The sequence below is a fragment of the Sabethes cyaneus genome, chromosome 3 (genome assembly GCF_943734655.1).
Source record: "Sabethes cyaneus chromosome 3, idSabCyanKW18_F2, whole genome shotgun sequence".
NCBI classification, from domain to species: domain Eukaryota; kingdom Metazoa; phylum Arthropoda; class Insecta; order Diptera; family Culicidae; genus Sabethes; species Sabethes cyaneus.
Window position 1 is genome coordinate 174964944 of NC_071355.1, and position 23586 is coordinate 174988529.

The 23586-nt window shown below is 38.6% G+C and overlaps 1 protein-coding gene across 2 annotated transcripts in view; it reads right to left on the minus strand.

Annotated features, from left to right (window-relative positions):
• The window catches only part of LOC128741599 (photoreceptor-specific nuclear receptor-like), a 72960-nt gene extending 50092 nt beyond the window's left edge, over nt 1-22868 (minus strand). For both annotated transcript variants that reach the window (XM_053837532.1, XM_053837531.1), the window contains exons 1-3: nt 21664-22868; nt 9847-9990; nt 9542-9779 (exon numbers count right to left, since the gene is read on the minus strand). In XM_053837532.1, the coding sequence (XP_053693507.1) occupies nt 9542-9779; nt 9847-9990; nt 21664-21718 (437 nt within the window). In that variant the 5' untranslated portion in view covers nt 21719-22868. The remainder of the gene's footprint in view (nt 1-9541; nt 9780-9846; nt 9991-21663) is intronic.
• Between the last annotated feature and the right edge of the window lie 718 nt (nt 22869-23586).

The window sequence follows — 23586 nt, forward strand, 5'->3', positions numbered from 1 at the left end:
ACAAGAAGAGTGAGAAACATTTCAATTGTCATTTTTTTTACTTGCTGTTACTCGCAATCGGACGAGCAAAGCAAAAAGCGAAGAAAAGTATTTGATTTAATCATATAGGTATAGTGGTGTATAGTATTTAAAATACTAATGAGTTGATTTTCCCAAATAAATTTGTACCAATTTCAAACAAATTTTGCGCATTAATAGATGCTTTTACAATCAATAGATGCTAGAGCTTAGAAATTTTATATGAAAAAGAGGAAGAAATACTAATAATTCTGTACAATTTGTTTTCGCTAGTGACACTTTAAAAGACAATATCATATGTCATGTATGTCATATTTTAATACATAAATTAATATGGGTCCACTCATATCAGGAAAAATAACAAGCGCCGAAAATTATGTCGATCATATGGCCATCCTCAAGCATGTTTATGGCGCTGCTTTTGTTTCTTTGATCTCATCGTTTCCTAAAACATCTAAAGGGCAATCTATACCTATAAAGAAGGATTTCTGTCTGTCTGTCTGTCTGTCTGTCTGTCTGTCTGTCTGTCTGTCTGTTTTGTGTTCCTTATAGAATCAAAAACTACTGAACCAATCGGCGTGAAAATTTGCATGTAGAGGTTTTTAGGGCCAGGAAAGGTTTTAGTGATGGTTAGAGACCCCTCTCCCCACTAAGAGGGGGGGCTCCCATACAAATGAAACACAAATTTCTGCATAATTCGAGAACTAATTAAGCAAATAGAACCAAATTTAGCATGTGGGTGTTTTCGGTGACAAGAATTTATTCTAGGGTAATTTGAGACCCCTCCCCTCTTTATAAGGGGAATTATAACTCCTCTCTCCTTTAAGAGGGGGGGTTTCCATACCAATTTCCTCATAACTCGAGAACTAATCAAGCAAATGGAACCAAATTTGGCATGTGAAGGTTTTCGAGGGCAAGAAAATTTTCTATGTTGAATTAGGACCCCTCCTCACTTTAAGAGGGGGGGCTCCTGTACAAATGAAATACCAATTTCCTCATAACTCGAGAACTAATCAAGCAAATGGAACCAAATTTGGCATGTGTGTGTTTTTGAAGACAAAATTTTTTTCTATGATGAATTGGGACCCCTCCCCACTTTAAGAGGGGGGGGGGGGCTCCTATACAAACGAAATACAAATTTCCTTATAACTCGAGAGCTAATCCAGCAAATGGAACCAAATTTGGCATGTAGGTGTTTTTGGAGGCAAGAATGTTTTCTATGATGAATAAGAACCTCTCCCCACTTTAGGAGGGGAGGCTCCTATACAAATGAAATACAAATTTCCTCATAACTCGAGAACTAATCAAGCAAATAGAACCAAATTTGGCATGTGGGTGTTTTCGGTGACAAGAATTTATTCTATGGTAAATTGAGACCCCTCCCTCTTTATAAGAGGAATTGTAACTCCTCTCTCCTTTAAGAGGGGGGGCTGCCATACAAATTTCCTCATAACTCGAGAACTAATCAAGCAAATGGAACCAACTTTGGCATGTGAAGGTTTTCGAGGGCAAGAAAATTTTCTACGGTGAATTAGGACCCCTCCCCACTCTAAGAGGGGGGGCTCCTGTACAAATGAAATACAAATTTCCTCCTAACTCGAGAACTAATCAAGCAAATAGAACAACATTTGGCATGTGGGTGTTTTTTTTGGTGACAAGAATTTATTCTATGGTGAATTGAGACCCCTCCCCTCTTTATAAGAGGAATTATAACTCCTCTCCCCTTTAAGAGGGGGGACTTCCATACAAATTTCCTCATAACTCGAGAACTAATCAAGCAAATGCAACCAAATTTGGCATGTGAAGGTTTTCGAGAGCAAGAAAATTTTCTATGGTGAATTAGGACCCCTCCCCACTTTAAGAGGAGGGGCTCCTGTACAAATGAAATACCAATTTCCTCATAACTCGAGAACTAATCAAGCGAATTGAACCAAATTTGGCATGTGTGTGTTTTTGGATACAATTTTTTTTTCAATGATGAATTGGGACCCCTCCCCACTTTAGGAGGGGGGGTCCTGTACAAACGAGATACAAATTTCCTCATAACTCGAGAACTAATCCAGCAAATGGAACCAAATTTGGCATGTAGGTTTTTTTGGAGGCAAGAATTTTTTCTGTGATGAATTAGGACCTCTTCCCACATTAGGAGGGGGGGCTCCCATACAAATGAAAGACAAATTTCCCCATAACTCGAGAACTAATCAAGCAAATGGAACCAACTTTGGCATGTGAAGGTTTTCGAGGGCAAGAAAATTTTCTACGGTGAATTAGGACCCCTCCCCACTCTAAGAGGGAGGGCTCCTGTACAAATGAAATACAAATTTCCTCCTAACTCGAGAACTAATCAAGCAAATATAACAACATTTGGCATGTGGGTGTTTTTGGAGGCAACCATTTTTCCCATGATGAATTAGGACTTCTTACCTTTTTAGGAGGGGGGGGGCTCCCATTCAAACGAAATACAAATTTGCTCATAACTTTAGAACTAATCAAGTAAATGGAACCAAATTTGGCATGTGAGAGTTTTAAATGGCAGAATTTTTTTTCTGTGGTGTATTACGACCCCTTTCCCTTTTAAGAGGGTGGGCTGGAACCAAATTTAGCATGTAGGAGATTTTTGAGTCTTGAATTTATTTTATGATAGTTAGAGACCTCTCACCCCTGTGGTAGGGGGATATGGACTCTCATACAAATAAAACAGAAATTTTGGCGAAACTCAAAAACTAATCCAACTCGAAAAATTCGAGACTCTTCCATAAAACATTAATCAATAACAAGACCACAAAAACTATCTATAGTAACACTAGATCATTCAGGACGAGCCGGTCGCGAGTGTTGCCGGTGACCCGCCGTCGGAAGCGCCGCCCACTGGGGGACTTGCAAAACTCGAGAAGTGATAAAGATCATCCGAGATTCATGATTTATGTACAACACAGGTTAATTTGTGGCAATACGAAGTTTGTCGGGTCAGCTAGTATCATATAAACGATACGTTCAAACTAATGACTATTTTTTCATTAAAGTTTATTCAAAAGAAGCTCTAGTTTCGATTTTCATGCAAAAATAATTAATTGAAAGAGCGCCAACTAAGAAAAAGTCCAATTTCACTTTTTCGTTTTTCGTATCTAATGCTCTACTCAGTTATTTTTTCAGATGCAGATATTACCTTTTTTCAGATATAAGAATTTTGAATAATAAGGAACGGCAGAGGTGGGCACCGCTAATCAGCTAACTGCTAACATTTTAGCTAGCGAGTAGCACGTTCGCTAGGTTTTAAATGTGCTAGCGCTTCTATTACCTTTCGATAAACATAAGTACTACTAAATAAACTACCAGCCACTAATTTTTGAAAATAATTTTTGGAAATAGTTCAACTAGCCATGAATGAACTATATTTGCTCGCGTCGCGAACAGCAACGAGCAATTTTATCAATTTGTAAGAAACCGCACACTTATTTTTATTATTATTTTCAAAAATTAGCGGCTAGTAGTTTATTTAGTGGCACTTTAACTTATTGGAAGCTAATGAAAGCGCTAACAGATTTGAAACCTAGCGAACGCACTACTCGCTGGCTAAAAGGTTAGCGGTTAGCTGATTAGCGGTGCCCACCTCTGAGGAACGGATATTTAAAAATAGAGTCAAGTTAATTATAGATGTTCCTAGGAAATTAAAAAATAATTATTGCGGCAGTAGAAAGGCTAGGTCACACCGCTAGGTGGATTAATTCGGGTTTTTAGAATACTGAGATGACCTGTTAGATCACCTTCAAAGAGGTTCATTGATCTTTTGATCCTCAGAGCACTCTTTTCATCTTCTAATTGTATAAACTTATGCAATGGAAGTATATAGAGTAAAGCATGCAATGCCTTCGATGGTGTACTTCTCATTGCACCTGTTGTACAGAGAGGCTAGCCTTTGAAATGTTTTTGGCTTTTTTTGGGTAGCTTTCTCTTTCATTTTTGGCCATCAGATCTTCGAAGCACAGGTAATCCTGGATCGCACAACAGCCAAATAAATCCAATGGATCATCTTCGGTTTCAGTCTTCATTGCTTACCAACAGTTCGTTTACATATCATAGAGCATTTGTTGCTTTGTTTACTGCTTGCTCTAGGTGTGTGCTCCTACTGAGTTTTCTGTCAAGAAATACTCCAAGATATTTGACAGTGTCTGAAAGTTTTAAAAGTGTTCCTTTCAATCTGATGTTGTTTTCCGTTATCGCCGGCGTCATCGGCAAAACCAAGAAGCAAGGGAGATTTCTTGATGATGGTTCTGTTCCTTTCCATGTTTACTCTTCCTATTGCATCTTCCACGATAATGTTGAATATCAGGTTAGAGAGTGCATCGCCTCGCTCAATCCATCTAACGTCACGAAAACGACTGACTATTCTGACGCATAATTTTGATCCATCCAGCGTCGGAAAATCATGTTCGAGCGTTATTTATCACATCTAATTCCGTTTGACTGAATCATATGCTGCTCTAAAGTCCACAAACAGATGATGCGTCTGCACGTTGTATTCCCGGAATTTGTCTAGTAACTGATGGAGGGTAAACATCTGATCCGTCGTGGAGCGACCCTCACGGAAACCACCTTGCTACTCGCCGACGAAGGACTACGCTAACGGTCTCAGTTTTCAGAACAACCATGTAGAACAGAATTACAGGCAAAATTGAGCAATGTCATGCCTCGATAGATTTTTTACTCGAGTCTATGTCCTTGTCTAAAAATACGGCAAATGAGGCCATCCAACCACTCCTCCGCCATTTCAGATGCTGCCAATGGTCATTCCAGATGCTAACAATGGTCCGGTGGATTGCTTCGTATAGCCGCCCGCTCCCCTCTTCTAGAAGTTCTGTCAGGATACCGTCCTTCCCAGCAGCTTATCGTTTTTCAGCTCGCTGATTGCCTTCGTAACCTCGTGTGTCCTGTGTTGGTGGCTCCACAATTTAACGACCGCTCCCTATTCATAACCTTTTCCTGCTGATCTCTCCATCAACAGGAAGTGCTCCTACCACCTGGATGCTACCGCTGTTTTTTCAGTAAGCAGATTGCTTGCACTATCATTGCACATCACAGGCCTGGCAAAATTTCTGCACCTCACCATTTTGTAAAAATTCGGTGCGTCGTTGATGGCGAATCGCTCCTGTGCGCGAGGGAGCACATGCTCCTCGTACACGCGGCTTTAGTCTCTTTATACCTTTCCCTGCTCTGACGTTCAGCCGCAGTAAGAATACGACACCTGGCCTGATTCTTCTCATGTGTCACTCTGGCATTCAGCATCAAACCAGCTCTTACGCTGTCCTTCACGCGTCGTACCTACCAGCTCTCTCACAGTTGTTTCAATGTTCAAAGGTTCCTCCATAGCCCACTTTTATCTTCTTACTTTTCTATCTGCTGTGTTGCGATTCGTTGATCAAGCTTTCTGGCGTATTGTGTTGCCGTGCTATCTGCCGTCAACTGCTGGATGTTGAAACGCAACGTCTTAGTGCGAGCCTTCGACGCGTTCGACAGTTCAGTTCTACCATCCGAGAGCCGGGTGCCTCTTGCCGGTTTGCCGTATCACAAATTCCTCTCCATTGTTCTCCTGGGCTACTCGTCGCCAATTTGTTGCGCATCTAGACACACGCAAGTCGGTTTCAACCTGGTCGAGCCACCTAGCACGTTGGGCCCGGTTCCCAGTCCCGGTGGGGTTCTTGAAGAGAACGAATTTCACTGCACAGTCGTCCGGCATACTTGTGTCAGCTGTATGATGGGAATCTCTCCAAGTAGTGCCGGCAATTCATGGTTCATACACCTACGCCACTTTTCGCTATCCGTTTCTACTCCTCCAAAAATAGTCCGCAACACTTTTCATTCAAATACTCAAGTGCACGTATATCCTCCGTAAGCAAAGTTTCTGTCTCAAGTCCATAGAGAACTACCGGTCTGATAATCGTTTTGTACATCGTCAGCTTTGTGCAGCAGCGTATGCTCCTTGATCGAAGCATCTTGCAGAGGTAAAAGTAGGTTCTACCGATAACATGATGTGATAGATTCCTATTTTCGATGAACTTGTGCAGACTTGCTTGCACTATCATTACACATCACAAGCCTGGCAAATGTCCTGCACCTCATCGTTTTGTAACAACTCCGTGCGTCGTTTCTGGCGAATCGCTCCTGTGCGCCGGCGAGCACATGCTTTCCCTGTCCTCAGTTCAGGGCTAATCATCGCCAATTAGTTGCGCGTCTCAACACACGCAGTTCGGCTTTAACCTGGTCGACCCATCTAGCTCGTTGGGCCACTCTATTCCGGGTGCCAGTGGGGTTTTTGAAGAGAACAGATTTCACTGCACAATCGTCCGACATCCTTGCAACGTGGCCGGCCCACCGTAGTCTCCCAATTTTCGCCGATGGGAATCTTTCCTTAAGGTGCCTGCAATTCGTGGTTCATAGACCTACACCACTCTCCGCTGTTCGTTTGTACTCCGCTAAAAATAGTTCGTATCCCTTGTGTTCAAATACGGTAAATTCATGTATGTCTTCCGTAAGCAAAGTTACTGTATCTAGTCCGTGGGAAACCACCTATTTGATTAGCGTTTTATACATCGTCAGCTTTGTGCGGCGGCGATTGCTGCTTAATCGAAGCGTTTTTCAGAGGGAAAGGTGGGTCCAGTCCAGTTGAATGCGTCGTTGTGGCTCCTTACTCGTATTATTGTCGGCGGTGACTAGAGATCCCAAATATTCGAACTCATCAACCACTTCCAGTTCAACATCATCAATAGTCACTGTCCGTGGGAGGCAAACATCGCTTTCTCTGGAGCCTCTTCCTATATATTTGGTTATAGACGCATTGATTTGTAACCCAATCCTCATGACCTCCGTTTTAAGTCTAAAGTAGATTACCTCCGCCGACCCAAGGTTTCTAGTAATGATGTCGAGGTCATCAGCAAAAGCTATGAGTTGGCTACGTTTGGTGAAGATCGTTCCTCTCGTTTCGATGCCTGATACTGAATAACATACAGGACAGTGCATCTCCTTGCCGCAACCCTCTGCGCATTTTGAAAGGAGTTGAGAGTGCCCTCGAAACGCGCACGTAGCACATCACTCGATCCAGGGTAACTTTGATCAACTGCGTCAGTTTGTCCGGAAAACCGTACTCGTGCATTATCTACCATAGATGTTCGCGTTCAACTGTATCGTATGTTGATCTGAAATCCACAAAACTATTATGCGCGGGCACATTGTACTTCCGACATTTCTGGAGGCTTTGTCGGAGAGTAAAAATTTGATCCGTAGTAGCGCGGGCCCCCATAAAGCCCGCTTTATACTGCCCTACGAATTCTCTTGCTATTGGGGATAGACGACGTAACAAAATCGACTACAAGGCGTTGTTGACCAGCGTGATACCGCGGTAATTACGCGGTAATGAGATAGATCTCACCTTGCATCCACTCCTCCGGTAGTTTCTCCTCCCTTCAAATCCTTGAAATTATCCAGTGCCGCGTTCGACAACCCTGCGCGAATTTTGCACACGACGCGATATCTGGTCCCAGAAAAGAGCGTCGACTGTCAAGTATGGCATGATTGATTTGAGAGCTAGAATCTCCATTTGGATTCCTCCAGATGTGTCGCTCTTCGAGACACTCTTTCAAATCCACCTGTCCATTCATAGTATCTGTGGTCACGAAGGGTGTATTCCACTTTCCGCATGCACAAATTGCTCGTCAAATCAAGAATTTCTTGGAAATCTTCGGTGCCTTCTGTTTCCGGAGGTACTCTGGAACACCAAAATTATCCTTGGAAGTTAATTAGTTGTTCCCCGGAATTTGACTGAAGTCCGCTTTCATGTAGGTCTTGTCGTCCAAACGCAGCAATGTCGTTTCCTCAACTTTCGGGTACGGCTATTCTGGTTTTCGTCACGGTTTGAGACCTTCTGAGCCCTGAACGTGCGTAATCTAGCTTGAATTTTGACCTTTAGCACGAAACTCTTACTCAGATTCTGTGTTTTTCCTACATTTCGAACGGAGGAGATTGGTTTCCGTTCGAAGACCCCAACTACGCGCTTTAAATCATCAACACTATACGGACGACTGTTTCCTCCACATCTTGGGTTACGATTGACAGTCATGTCGACAAGTCAGATGTTCTTAAAACCGTTTTATGACACAAGAAACTGTAGAACTCGGCATTCTCAACTTTTTACCGATAATATGATGTGACAGATTCTTATTTTAGATGTACTTGCGCAGCCTTTTTTCGCAAACGAGCTTTTCTTTCAACGCCATTTTGCATATATTTGTGCATCTAATGAAAAGACTCATACAGTGTAAACGATGCACTTCGAGATTTCTCCGTGCAAAATTTCATTTAATTTTACCCAACGCAACGGTACAAAAATCACAAGTATCAAAGAGAAGGAGATTAATGTAACCAACATCACAAGCATATATGGCGTCATTTGTTTATTAACATCACGAATATTTCGTTTGCAAACGTGAAAAATTGAAGACATTGAAAAGGCTGAAAACGTGCAGTAGTAACATAGTAAATGGTTGCAAAAATGCGTTGCTTCATTTACAATTGTCTGAGCAATCTGGATATTTTTGCAGCAAACAGATTTGTTTCGTTGATCCGTAATGTCAGGCGGACCAAAACGTCAGGCGAAAAAAGGTTACACCGCAGACACATGTGATTTGACGTTTATTTCTCACCCCTGACAAAAGTTAGAGCAATTTGAGTGTGCTGCAATTTTACCGTGGACACCATCTAGCTTGGCCATAAGCCGCTCAAGATCCAAAATATTTTCCTGGATAGCGAAGTTTGTAAACCTACAACACGATGTTGGTTGAAATAAAAAATTGTTCAATATATTTTTCAATAAAAATTGTTTATGGGCACGTCAACTACAAAATAGGCATAAATTTATCTATCATCGAAAGTAATTCTTGTTAGATTTTAGGGCTGACATCACTTCAACGTACATATACTTCCCTCTTAATCATCCAAAAAGTGCATTAATTGTGAACTCATCCCGGACATTCCAGCCAGCAAACAGTTGACCATCAATTGCTGCACATAATTCGAAATCAGCGGCTTTTCCCTTCGTCGAAAACACTCTTTGTGCATAGTAAACGAACGAACAGAAAAATATTTCGAATCGAAAACCCAGTTTAGACGAGACGGGATCGACACAGGGGATAGTAACGGTGCGCCACGAGTTGGCTGGCTCGTTGTTTATCCCAAGGGATCGATCGGAATTATGCCGAGGATACACTTGGCCAAATGTGACTCGACCAGTCCAATCGAGCGCAGCAGATGGGTGGACGGATTTACTTGTAACAACATTGAGAGGTTATCCTGTACGATGACTTTCCCGTTGTGATCCGACATGAGGCTCGGGAGCGTGTATGGTATGTTTGTAAATCAAATATAACTTATGATAATGAAGCATAAATATGTAAACAATCGAGTTAGATAGTTTGGACTGTCAGGGAGGGTGATTTGTCTTTTTTTTACCACAATAGATTTATTTTCTACATACCTGTAGATTAATTTTCGTCGAACACTTCGTTTGAAGAAACCGGAACAACCGTTGCACGCCAGAATCCCGTAGTGTTTACCGGAGCTAGTGTCGCCACAGACCACGCATATCAGCCCCAAGTTTTGCGCTTTCCGGGCACTAAGACTGCCACCCTCGCTAGCCGGTGTTAAGTGTTGGGAAGGCCATGAGAGAAGTCGGTTTTGCGGGGAATAGCAAGATATCGGTGATCCGCGATGCTCTGAAAATTGGGAAATAAATAGCTAAACTTAGACTAAACTTTTAAATATATTATTAAGTTTGCTTACCGGATTTTCCGGGTAGTCCATTCTCAGACCTAGCCAGAGCTCCGTGCGTTGCATCATCAATGCTGAATCCTCGACCAGCTTGTATACCGTTTTCGTCCTTCTCTAGCTTATCATAGAAGTCTGCAATGGAGGCCTTGTTGAAACCTAACACAAGCAAATCAACATAAATCAATAGAATATGGTTATTGGATTGTTGAATATTGGCAAGTTACAACTAGCAACTAGATTATACAGTTGTTCAATTAGATCTACGGTAAAGCATTATAGGCGTTACAACATCTTAAACTTCGGTCCCGGACGGTTCCGAACCCTCCAACCCTCGAAGTCATTAAATCATGCCTGCGCTAATGTGCTTATGACAAACTGTCCCAGCACGTTTCTCGCAAAGAGTAGCTGCCTTTTAATGGTGTTGCGAAAAGCCGAATTTGCATAAATCTTCATTCGATATTTACATCACGTCCCACTGATGCTGGTGGCCCCGTTTGAAACATGGCTGAAAACGCAACGATCCTGGACTTTGCATATTACTTGCAACTTAGTTATTACTACGTCTACCGCGCGGGCTACCGTAGGTTTAGGTTCTTCCAAAGTTGTTGATGTAAATTTAATCTCACTTCAGTTGAATAAATTTGTCCCCTGGAGGTGCACGGGTAAGTGATAAGCAAAAATTTAATCTGCTAATAAGCGATTGTTAAGAAATAAGAAATGCGTCAATTATATGAGTAGGATGAAAAACACAAGAAAAAACAACTAATTAATGATCAGTTATGAATTTATAATTTATTATTTTGTTGTCTGAGCATACATTCCAGATCCGCTGAAATTGGCCCAATTGGGCATGTTCTAAATTCCAATCTCTCATTTGAACATTGGACCTTTTGACATGTTGGTCGAGATATGGTAGGTGTCGTAGAGCACCTTTAAACTAATCAAATATGTACATTTATACAAGCCAAAACCACTTGCAGGAGAAAAACAAAATTATTAACTCGAACTAATTAAACTCATTAGATCATTACCAATTGTTATAGAATATTGAGAATGATCCTCGAAAATTAAGATGGAATTATATCTCTTTAGACTTGGGTTTTATCGGCTCATCACTGATGACTGATGAGCCGATAAAACCCAAGTCTAAAGAATTATTGAATACAGTCGATAACCACGTCAAATAGATGGAATTATACTTTTGGGAAAACAATCAGGTGACAGTATGTATAGGTATCTGTATACTTTCTATTCAAAATCTATCTAACATGCTAAACAAGAGCTAGTTCTTTCCCCCGTCTAGCACAATTAACCTGCAACAAAGTACGGCATACGTTGTTTATCTTTAGCAAACACTTTGGAAGGCAAACAGTAGAAGTATTTAATGTCTTATACCGAACAAGAAGCATCTCGATCAAGTTGAGTCAATAGCAGCTTGCTACCATTTCTGGGCTTTTAGTCATCACTACATGTAGCATGCAGCTAAGAAAAGTGTTGTTTTATTTTTCTACAAAGTAAACTTTACGCCATCTCGATTGCTCGGCTCGTCGTTTCGACAGCCGAAGCTAAGTAAGAAATGTGGTCCTTCCTTGATGGCTTTTGTATCATTCGCACAATATATTATACAGTTTTTGCATTTCTTTGATCTGGTCGGCTTTCCTTTTATCTGTTTTTGATTCCTCTTAGCTCAATAAACAATAAAAAATTTTGTCCAAAGCAATGTGGACTAAATGAACTACTTTTACTTTTTTTTGTTTCATTTGGTCGGTCAACAGCACAGCGAAAGACTATTGGGTTGTGGATTAATAAAATTAACTACATAGTAACATTAAACATTTACATGGTATTTTCATTATACTAAGAAAACCTTACGGACTAAATTTGTAAATAATTCAAAATTGCCTGTTCTATGCATTTATCTAGCCGTCAAAAGCGGAGGAGAGGAGACGCGAAGAGAATCTCTCATTGTCACATAGGTCCATTTGAAAAATCACCCGAGAAATGTTATCCAACCAGTTGGTACGAAAATCTTGTCTCGAATACAGTTTCAACGTAATTCATGAACATTGTTCCGTCTACCGCTTAATAGGCCGAAAATATCCACAAGTATCCTACTTACTGTTAATAGCTTCTAACAATTTTCATAGTCTGGAGGAGAATCACGTGACGAATGTGGTACGGTACGGTACGAATGTGTAAAATTTGTGTCTCCTAGTCTAAGTCCGGTAACGACAACACTATCTCGTCGTTTTAAAAATTCTGTACAATTCCGCCTTTTCATAGATTCTCTGATTTCTTTGTAGGGTATGTTGCTACATCGTCGTAATTGCCTATTCCCGTCCTATCCAACACAAATTATTAAAAATATCAGCATTTTTATGACACACAATGCAAAACTAGTTATTTCCTAATATTTTCGTTAGTTGTCTATCATACGCAATCAATCAAAGTGAGCTGAGATCTATTTAAATGCTTTTTATCATTAAAGAAGTCCTACCAGCCAAATTTCCTACGTTTTTTCGTGCGACGAAGAAGACAATGTCGACTAATCGTTTTAATTTCCGTCATTCATAAATGAAAATAATTCACGCAAGGCATTGTCGTTATTCTACAGCCAGAAAAACTTGTCTGACCTGCAGAAATTTTGTAGAATAGCATTTGTCATGCCGTCCTGCACAAATACTACATGCGCGTTAGCTTCGTAAACATTGATGTGATTTTTAGTTCGGACGAAGAAAAATTTTGTTGGACGGATTTTAAAACGGTACGACGAATTTTAGAAATAAAGTCAGTTGCGTAATTTCAATAATATGCTTTAATAGTCGCTTTTCAGTGATTTCAAAGATCACGGATCGGAAGGTAAGTGTGTTTCAGTCAAATCAGCACAAGAACTTTTGGAGTATTCACTAAATCCATCCAGCAAGTGATGAAAATTAGAATGGCTTTCCTTATTACGACGGGAATTAGAAAAAGACCCTGTTTGTTATGTGTTGTAGGACTGTGAGGGCGAGGGTGAGTAATAATAGTCACAGATATGTCTGCTTATTTTTCGTTTAGAGTGGTTACAAATGTCAACACAGCTTGCAAGTAGGTTTTGAATTTTCATTCGTTTGAAAGTATTTCATAAATTGGTGTAGAATAAAGCAATTTTATAGTTTCCCAACAATACTGCATTAAATCTGTGCATTCATGCTCAAAATCCATGTTTTCTAGTTGAGCCCCTTGAAATGAGCCTCAAAGCATTTTGACAATGAGATTCGCCCAGTGCTGCTTCGCCTTGTTTTTTTTTCAGTTTCGCCTGTTTACATGCGCCTGTGTTCTGAAAACAACGTAGTTTCTCTTTACTATCACCTGTTTACAAAACGATTTGCAAATAAGCCTGGTACTTCATAACAATGAAAAGGACTCAACTGCGAATTGTGTTTTGTTTTGATTAAACACTTCCATCGCCCATCACTAAAAACCTTTTTTCAAACAATTCCGGAGTGATTCGCAACTAGCAAACTGTAAACAATGAGGAATATCACTGTGTTAATTTGCAAGTACATTTTCAAGTCATAATTTAATTAAATGTTACAAAAATCAAGTTTAAAGACATAAATTGGTGTAGAAAAAATCAATCTTATAATTTCACAACAATACTGCATAAAGTTTGTGCATTCAAGCTCAAAATCTAAGTTTTATAGTTGAACCCCTTGGAATGAGCCTCAAAGCATTTTGACAATGAGATTCGGCCAGCCCTGTTTCGCCTTGTTTTGATTTTTTTTATTTAGTTTCGCCTGTTTACAATGTGCCTGTGTTTTGAAAACAACGCAGTTTCGCTCTTTACTATCGCCTATTTACAAAACGATTTGCAAATAAGCCTGTTACTTCATAACAATGAAAGGGGCTAAACTGCAAAATGTCTTTTGTTTTGAAGTGTTTAACTCTATTGCCCATCACTAAAAATTGTTTTAAAGAATTCTAACGATTAAAGCAGAAGTTGCCAAGGATATTATCAGTCTTTTTAAGGCTGTTGGTGTAATAATTACTCCGAATTTGAATCATTTTTAATTTGTAGGTCGTGCAAAACAACCCCGCTGTGTAAAAAGCCAATTAAAACGTGTTCAGATTAAAAACGATCAAACGAACGGGAGTTCACGGAACTCCCCAAACCTGGCCATAAACCCATTGTGAGGACACCGGAAGCCATCAAACGAGAAGAGAACGGAAATCAGATCAGTCCGGACGTGGCCAAGGAACTGAGAATTTCGCAGTCAACCGCAAAGAATATTTTGAAAGGTGAGCTTCGATTGATTCCATACAAGAAACACAGGTTGTGCACGGTTTGACTGAGAAGCAGAAGGTTACAAGAGTCGGAAGATGTCGGCAGCTGCTTAAGCAGCACGATGAGTGTGAAATTCTGTTTTCGGACGAAAAAATGTTCCTGCCACGGGATCACTACAACCAACAAAATGATCGAATTGGTCGTGATTTTTGGCACACTTGTACTATATTCTATGGCGGTTCAAGCGATGCTAACTTCAGCTGCCAGTAGGTGACTTTTAACGGAAAAAATACTTGTAAAAAGGGTAAAATTTATGCTTCAAATCAATTTTTAAAGTAAATAAAGCAACATATTTAATTCTTTTAGAAAGTTACATATTGTGATAGTATTAAAAAGTTTGTAGAATATGTCAAACCTGTTAGATGAGGCTTTGTGTATAAAAAGTTTAATAAACTGATTTTAGGGGGTCACGACAGAGAGTCAATTATATCTCGCAAACCAAATGATGCAGATACTTATTATCTTCGGCAAAGTTCAATGGAATTCAAAGATCTAAAACTTTGCCACACACATGAACATGCTATCTAATTCCTATTAAAAGTTAATTTTTCCAAAGGTGTTATCCCCTTAATATCTAATTGCATGAAAATGTCAACAGATGCAGAATATTTTTATCAAGGAACTTCTCTGAAAACACCTAAGCTCTAAAACGTCAGGAAAAGCAAGAAAAGACTTTTGACCGTCTTTTTCCAGAATGGGCCCACTGTGCGCTGCTTCCAACAAAATTCTGTACCGTCTCACCAGGCAAAAGCTGATGTGAGGACAATTTTGCTCTTCATCTGATTTGAATCCTCTCAACTGCCATGCATGGAGTTACTTGCTAGGCAAATTGGGGAACAACAAAGGATTGACTGTGGATGCTTTCAAGCAACGTTTGTAGAAGATTTGGAATGAAATGCGTCAGAATATTGTGCGTGCCAGCTGTAAAGCGTTTTTAAACAAAGATTGCGACAGGTAATTATAGCCAAAAGAGAAAGATTTAAATTGGACTAATTTAGGACAAATGTTATGAATCTACTTAACATGAAATCACTCAAAATTAAAAATTATGCAAGCGTGTTATTTTTGTGACAGTTATTACTAATCACCCTGTAAACTTGAGGACTTAAATTTAAACTTAGAACTTAAACTTGACGTTTTATTTGAAAATGAATACAAAATTTAACTGGAAATTAATCCTCTGGTGCCCACGGCCGCATTTTGATGGGTTAGGGGTATTTCTAATTTAATCTCTATAAATCCCTGATAGTCCATTTTTGTATACAGTAATACCTCTATATAAAGCAACTTCATTTTTATTTACGTTACGTTATATTGAAGCAAAAATGAAATTTATTCTTGTTCGAACGAAATTCATTGCAAATGAGAGGGAAGCCTTTCAAACCGGCGATGTTTGGTCTTGTATTTTGAAAGATTCTTTAAGAAATGCGAAGAAGCGAAGAGTGTCTAAGGATTTTGATAATTGAAAATCTAAATAACGACAATGTATTATAGGTAACTTACAACATTTAAAAAATAGAAATAATTTTCGCACAGTAGCAATGCGAGATCACACCACAATGAAAGTTAATACAGTTGTTTTTATTATTTTAAAAAATTACATTATATCGAGGTAAAAGTTATCTTATATCGAGTAACGTTATATCGAAGTTGCTTTGAATCGAGGTATTACTGCATTAATATTTACTCATACCTTCTAATTATTGTCTAATCTATCTATTTAAATACTTAGTTTGTTATATTACGTTAATTTGAAGCATTTTTTCGTGTTGAAAAATCATGAAAATTAAGAAAAACCTGATTTAATCCACCTATTGGTGAAAGGAACCTTTGTTATACGGTCTTACTTACTATTTGAGATAGAAATCGACACGTCTTCGGAACATAATTCATCTATTAGTTAACGTTGCATTGTGCGTTGGTTTACATAAAAATTTTGGAAATTGAATAAGCTTACAAAATTTGAACAAAATAGTAGCACTTACAAATTTTGATAGTTCTTTTTCTTATGAAATTGCTGAGTAAGTTGTTACTAATGTGGGTAAGTGCAAGTAAAAGTAAGTTGTAAGAAGAAATATTATTCTTTAACATATACATTGCGTAGTAAAGGTCTAGTTTATAGGTTTTTGAACTATGCATAACTATGCATCAATAAGGTTTTCTTGAAAAAATTTCATCAATTTTTATTAACCTTCGGTTACTCACGCTGTTGTATACTGAATAACATGTGTAGGTTTTTGAATGCCATATTTACCAATCGGAGTTCAACTAACGTATATTCTTCAAAAAAATGTTCAGCAAAATGTCTGAATTATTCAATGCAATAATACTTTAAATTGTTAGGAAAATAGATCAGCATAAACCGAGAGCACAGAAACGAAGCAAGCAGCATGTGAGGTGTACCCAAGGTTGCCTGGTTTTCCCAAAAATCTGGCGAACACGAATAAAAGTGTCTGGCAAAAATCTGGTGGTAAATTAGTCCGACGGGGAGGCGTTTTCCTGAAAAAATCTTGCTCGTTTTGCTCCCCGTAGATGCAAAATTTTGTCCAAAATTAGAAGTGATGACCTTTTTGCAAGACGGATAATCGAAAATCTGGCACAGTGCCAAATATCTGGAAGGTTTTAAGCTTTGTCTGTTGGTCTGGCGCGCAATCAAAAATCTGGCAAAATCCAGATTTATCTGGCATACTGGCAACCGTGGGTGTACCGCTATTGGCCCCAAACTGGAATTTTTTCACGTTACTTCATATGGAAAAATGATGTCTGTATGTAGCAAAACTATCAGCAAATGTAAAATGTTTAAAATGTATCCGTCAGTTGGTAGTCGTATAATCAAACTTCTACAGTTCCTAAACAAGCAAACATAGAGGTATACTATTTTCAGCAAAGTTGTGTATTTTTACTATTTGTATAACTTTGTAACACATGAAAAAGTCATACAACAATTACAAAAAGAGCTAAAACAGAAAAACTGATTTTACAAATACAGAAACAATAAATCAATAAATGAATCTTTCTCTGTCTTCGCTTCTATCTCAGGTTACAGTCTTCAGCAAAATTTCTTGTAATAATAGGCTCTAAAACTTTGCAGAACATATCAATGTGTTATATTGAAACTGAAAAAAATTTTTTTTCACTTTTAGGGGGATTAATCCAAATTTAAATTGCACCAGATGATAGAGCATTCAATTTCAAGAAACTCTTCCAAAGGTTCGATAAACTTAAAAACAAGTTTTCCTAGTCAAAACTCTAGTGCGCACGTTTTCTTTGGTTTTGGGTTATTGTGCGCGCGAGTAACTGTGTTGCAAAAGTTGGCGCGAGCGTTTGAGGATTGATATCTTTTGACCGGTAAAACCAATTCTTCTGAAATTTTGCATATATATTCGTAGTGTCAAAACTTCTCGTTTGATATTAAAATAATTGAAATTAGGTAAATTATCTTGGTTAAAATCATTGTAAATTATTGTTAATTTTGGTGTGGTGTATACGATTGCTCATAACTTTCAAATTAAACGTCCAATCCAAAAACCATTCAATAGTGATCTACCCGGCTATATTACCTGCCAAATAAAACTAATAGCGCATAAATCGGCTTGGCCATCTCTGAGAAACAGGCGATCATTTGAACCTTATCAAAAATGGTTTTTTAAGGCTAACTTTTAAACTGCTTGTCCGTTTTCAATAAAACTTGGTAAAAAGTTTAGTAACACCAAGAGCTTTCGTTTGGTACTAAGATCGTTAAAATTGGTTACGTAGTTAAGGAGAAACGCGTGTCACGTAGTTTTCACATTTTTGCTTATAACTTTTAAACGAAACGTCGGACCGCAAAGCAATTCAATAGTGATATACTAGACAATAATACCTTTCAAACAAAAGTAAAAGCGATCAAATAGGTTCAGCCATCTTCGACAAACAGGCGATAGAAAATGAGCTGCACATACACACATACACACATACACACACACAGACATTGCTCAGTTCGTTGAGCTCTATCGATTGGTATATGTGATTCGGCCCTACGGGCCTCGGATCAATTTCGTGTTTTTCGACCAATTTCTAAACCTTTGTTATTTAGTATAACAAAGGTAAAAACTTAGGCACCAGAATTATATTAAACATGAAATAGGACTTAAACTAGGAAAGGAATTGGTCATATAAGGAAAAAGAACATAAAATAGAATCGAAATTAGAATTAAAACTTACCACACAATCAAAGTTAAAACTGGACTTCAAAATCAAAAATCGATAGTCGAAATCACAAAAGTCAGAATTTTTGTTGTGAAAGTCAAAAAATAAAAGTAAGTCAAAAAATAAAGGTAAAAAGCCAAAAGTCACAAGTAAAACGTCAAAAGCCAAAGGTTAAAAATAATAAATTTGAACTCAAATTTCAAATTGGGACATTTCAAAGTTAGAAGTTTAAATTTGGAACTCAACATTGAAAAAAACGAACGTCAAAAGCCTAATGAGCATAAAAATAAAAGTGAAAAAATATCAAAAATTAAAAGGCAAAATTCAAAAGACAAAAAGCAAAAGTAAAAAAAGTTAAAATGTAAAGATCGAAAGCCACAATCAAAAGTCAAGTCCATATTTTACTCAAACCTCAAAAAGCATAGATGAAAGTCAAAAGTTGAAGACTTACAACCAAAACTGAGAATTCAAAAACCAGAAATTAAAACTCAGAAATCAGAACTTAAAAACAAATATCAAAGGTCAAAACTCGTAAGACAAAAGTTAAAAGTTAAACGTCTAAAGTCAGAAATAAAAAATAAAAAGTCAACAATCATCTCAAAAGGTAAAAGTTTAGAATCAAAGCCAAACCGAAAGAACAAAGTCTAAAATTAAAAGTAAAACTCAGAATTTAAAGTAATGTGTCAAGATTCATAACTCCAAAGTCAAATATCAATATTTATAAGCCAAAATTTGAAGGTCAGAATTTAAAAATCATGAGCTAAAAGTCAAAATTTTACTTAGAAGTAAAAACCCAAAATCAAACGTTGAATGTTCAAAATCGAAGGTGTAAAATCAAAAAGCGGAATAAACATCATTTAAAAGCAACCACCAATCCGGAAGTTAAAATACCAATTTACATTTAATTGTCAAAAGTTGAAAGGTAAAGATCAAATAAATTGATTTTTAAATAAAACTTGAAATTTTTCTAGAAACTAGCTTCAAATCAGCATTGAAACAGGACTTAAAATTAGACTGAAGATGAAGATGAAGGCTTGAATTTAGATTAATTTGAATTTGATGCTTTACTTCAATTGAAACTGGAAATTGAAGTTGAAAAAGCAGCAAAACCTCTAAAAGCAGACTTCGCTCGCTGCATTTAGAGTACATGACATTTACGGGACAAGTACAACGATCCAACTGACTCTCTAGCAGCACCGCCCAGTCGAAGTTCGAACTTACGATGACTGGCTTGTTAGATCAGCATCGTACTTAACTGGGAGCCCGAAAACTGGACTTGAGACCGGATTAAAACTTGGACTTTGAAAGAAACTTGAAATAGGTTTTGAAAATGGACTTGAAATTCGACTTGGAATATGACTATGGGACTCGGACATGTGGAGCTTAAAATAAAACTTTAAATTTTATTTGAAAATGGTATTTGAATTGGATTTAAATTTAGAATTCATTCATGAAATGAAACATGAAAGTGTCTGATTTTAACGATTTTCATGCGATTAGCCTAACACCTGCTGGTGAATCCACCAGCATCGCGTCGCCAGTCATGGCAACACTGTTGTGTTAGCAATGTTATCAATTGATTTGCACCAGCTTTGACGAAATCAATCAAACAACTACGCTCGATGCTTTGTTCGCACTGCCAGTTCCACTACGGAGTAAAAAAGTTGGACATCGTGAGGCACTTTGCGCCCACTGGGCATAGCCGACGCAGCACGTACAACATTCTCTCTTCTGAAGAAAGGCGAAAACGTCGAAAGGAAGCCTAGTTCCATCCGCCCGACGGCGCTGTGCGACCATAAGGTGCAACAGAAGCTGTAGAGGAAAATCAAGAGTAAGATGACCTCTTCGTTCTGCGTCTTGGCCCAGGAGATTGGAGTAGTCAGCCAAACAATGATGAAGTACTGTGTAATGGACCAAAATGGACATTTTTATGCGGAAGCGTCGGTCGAGGCCGGGTGTGTCTGAGCATCAGGCAATCAGCCAGAAGGAGCGACTGAAAGTGCTAGTGCAAAATATGTATTTTTCCGACGAAGCGCGATGTCGTGGTCATAATGGATGACGAGTCATACTCGATGCCGAACGCGAAAAAACTGGCAGAGGGAGGGGATAAGGTACTTTACGTTCTCTGCAAAGGAAGTAAGCGGTGACGTCAAATATATCTCCCACACCAAGCTCCGAGGTGGAGTTGGTAGTACGAACAAAGCATCGAGCGTAGTCGCTTGACGTATTTCGCCTTGCCTTGCCAAATCAACAGATAACGCTATCAAATCTTTTCTTTACATCCTTAATAAACATAGGATTTAAGGAAATTTTGTTTCATTAAATTTGTTTTGTAATTTTTTTTTCATCTCCATCCGATACTTTTCCATTTTTTTAATGCAATACAAACACATGGTTTTTCCAAAACCAAATCTCTATTTATGTCTCCATGTCGAAAAGCTTTAAGTAAGGCTTCATTCAAATTTTATAAAATTTCCTCTAAACAAACGTTGACGACTGAAATCTGAGAATAAATGTCAAAATATTCAAAGACAGTAGAATTAAAAGAACAAGTTTCGTCTTTCTCCACTAATTTAAGTAATGTAGAAGTTTAATAAAGTCTCTCAGTTGCCTTGGTGGTATGACGCTGGCCAGTCATTGTATGTTTGAACCTCAGTAAAACTCTGATCAAGAGATTCTAAAAGTTTCACAAAACTATTTTGCATTCTAAATATTGAATTGAAACTATCATAGAAATTGTTGATTGATTAACTTGAAAAGAGCTTCGTTAGCCACATAAACAGCCCTTAATGAACATAAAGCTTAAGGAAATCACTAGACGTTTAAGAGTTAAGTACATATTTCTATATCCTAAGTACAATGTTTCTTAAAGTCTAAGATTCGGTAGAAAATGACTATAAGAATGTTTGAAGAATCCGAAATTATCAAGATTGTGGATTTCGTAAATCAATTTTACATCTGAAATTGATCTTGAAGAGTTACCTTGGACTAATGGTATGGTGATTTATTTCTCATACCTTATAAATTATAGAATCATCAACTTCAGGGTAAACTGACCTTAGTGACATTCGGTCATCTAAATTGAAATATCCTCCACAGTATTTTATGGTAACAAATTGAATAGTATAAAAAGTGTATCCAGCAGATAACCTATTACAATATGAATGAAGTGTATAGAAAATATTTCAAAGGCTTTACTTATTCGTAATAAGTCAACACATGACATTATTTATCAATTTTGTTGGACATGTTAAGTTTGAAAATTTCAAATTTACGCTACATTCAGTCTCATCATTCAAATTACTCTCGCCCACCTGTTTTGTTTTCCTGCAAAACCGTCGTGCTTTCCATATTACGAAAGCAAAACATTCACTCGCTTCAACCGCAAAATGCAGCACGACTTGTTTATTTTCACCCTAGTTCACTTCACCTGCGACGATCAAAATTATTCCATTTGATCTCTAACTGTGCCACGATTGACGAGATTCTGCCACTCGTAAATGTGCTTTTTAAAAGCTCACTTGACTCACTGGTTGCAACCGTCACACGTTAATCCTTTTCAATTCCGCTCATTAGTTTCGAACCTCGGTGCTCGAGTCTAGCTTCACTGCGCTTCAACCAAAGCCTCGGTTTAAATCACAAAAAACACTGACGCGAAATGCGTTTCACTGAACGATGCACCGAAAGAATCCAATTAACTGACGTCGTTGACGTTGCCTGTCCCGATTGAGGATAGTATCTACATGAAACGATGCAGTTGCATTTTTTTCCCGAAAAACTTAACCGAACGACCGTACTTTTTCTGCAATACAAGTTTTCCGGCAGATTTGGACTTCCGACGCAAAGCGAACCTAGATCCGGCCGAAGACAATTGACCAAAGCACCCAACTGTGAATCGATAGTACGGTGCTTGTCCTGCCAGAGCTGCAGAAGAATTCCATACGCGTCCGTCGCGATCCGATCAGCGACTAAAAATCACTCCGTTAATTCGATAACAACAACCACACTGCCAACGTCGACATCGTGGTAAGACCGTAGCCCTTGAATCCTGTCTGCCACTCTGTTGCTGCTACTGCTGCTGCTCCTGTTGCTACATCACCATCATCATCTCCCGGAGATCAGAACACGCGCGGAAAGTGCATGCAATGGAGAATTTATGATTCGTCCTACTTGATTTCGAAATTCCACATTTTTTACGTTTGCCGTAAGCCACGGCACAAACTCCTCCTCCCTGTCGTTGGCAGGCGTAATACTGTCTCATCTCACCGGATACACCCGTCCCGTTCCGACACGAGTGACTGTATGGCATCAGAGTTCCCACTTTGCTATCATGCAGGTTCGCTCTTCTGGTATATGCTATATACCAAGTGGCATTATAATTCCACCATATCGTATTTTTGCTGCCACCAACGACGACGCCGACAACGACGACCACGACGACATACACCACACACAATCCGGAGCTCCGCCGGAGAGAACAAAGTCACAGCCGGATGGTCAGAACGTAACGAAAAACACATTTGCTGCGAGTTGTAGTTGGGTTTTCTTGGTACCGGGATGAGAGTGGAAAAGTCGGGAGGTTGAAAGAAGCGTGCAGTTTCACCCAATCCATGTCTGCATTTCCCATTTGGTTGGAAAATACGACCGTCGTATTCGACCGATGAACACAGAGAATACAAGAGAGTAATTTTAGAGAGTGTAGATCCGGAGCGATACATGTACGCAGGCACAGTAGGTACGTTTGCACAACCTGTAAAAAAGGTCAAAAATAGTTGTACAATACTAGATAGAAAAATGACAAATTAGATGAAATGAAAAGGTTTTCTACTTTGCAACATATTTCCTGCACTGATAAGATACCAAGTTTACATGTCCAGACAAGTTAAATAAGTTGCAATTTAAATGGAATCGTCATTAGGAATTGCTAATCGAAATAACATCAAACTCGTGCCGTCTACCGATCTACTTCCCGCTATAGGCGGCATCCATAAAGTACGTCACGCTTATAGGGGGAGGGGGGTAGACCTAATCGTGACGATTTGTGACATAGGGGGAGGGGGGGGTATGAAGTTATGTGACGTCACATGACAAAAAAAAAACAAATGGAAAATTTATTTATTGAAGGCTTCTATAAAATCAAAGTTCTGATGGATTTTAAAACAAATAGTTAAATTTTTTGAATGAAAACTTTTTTTCAACATATGTGTGAACAGGACTCATTTATTCTTCTATGTAGT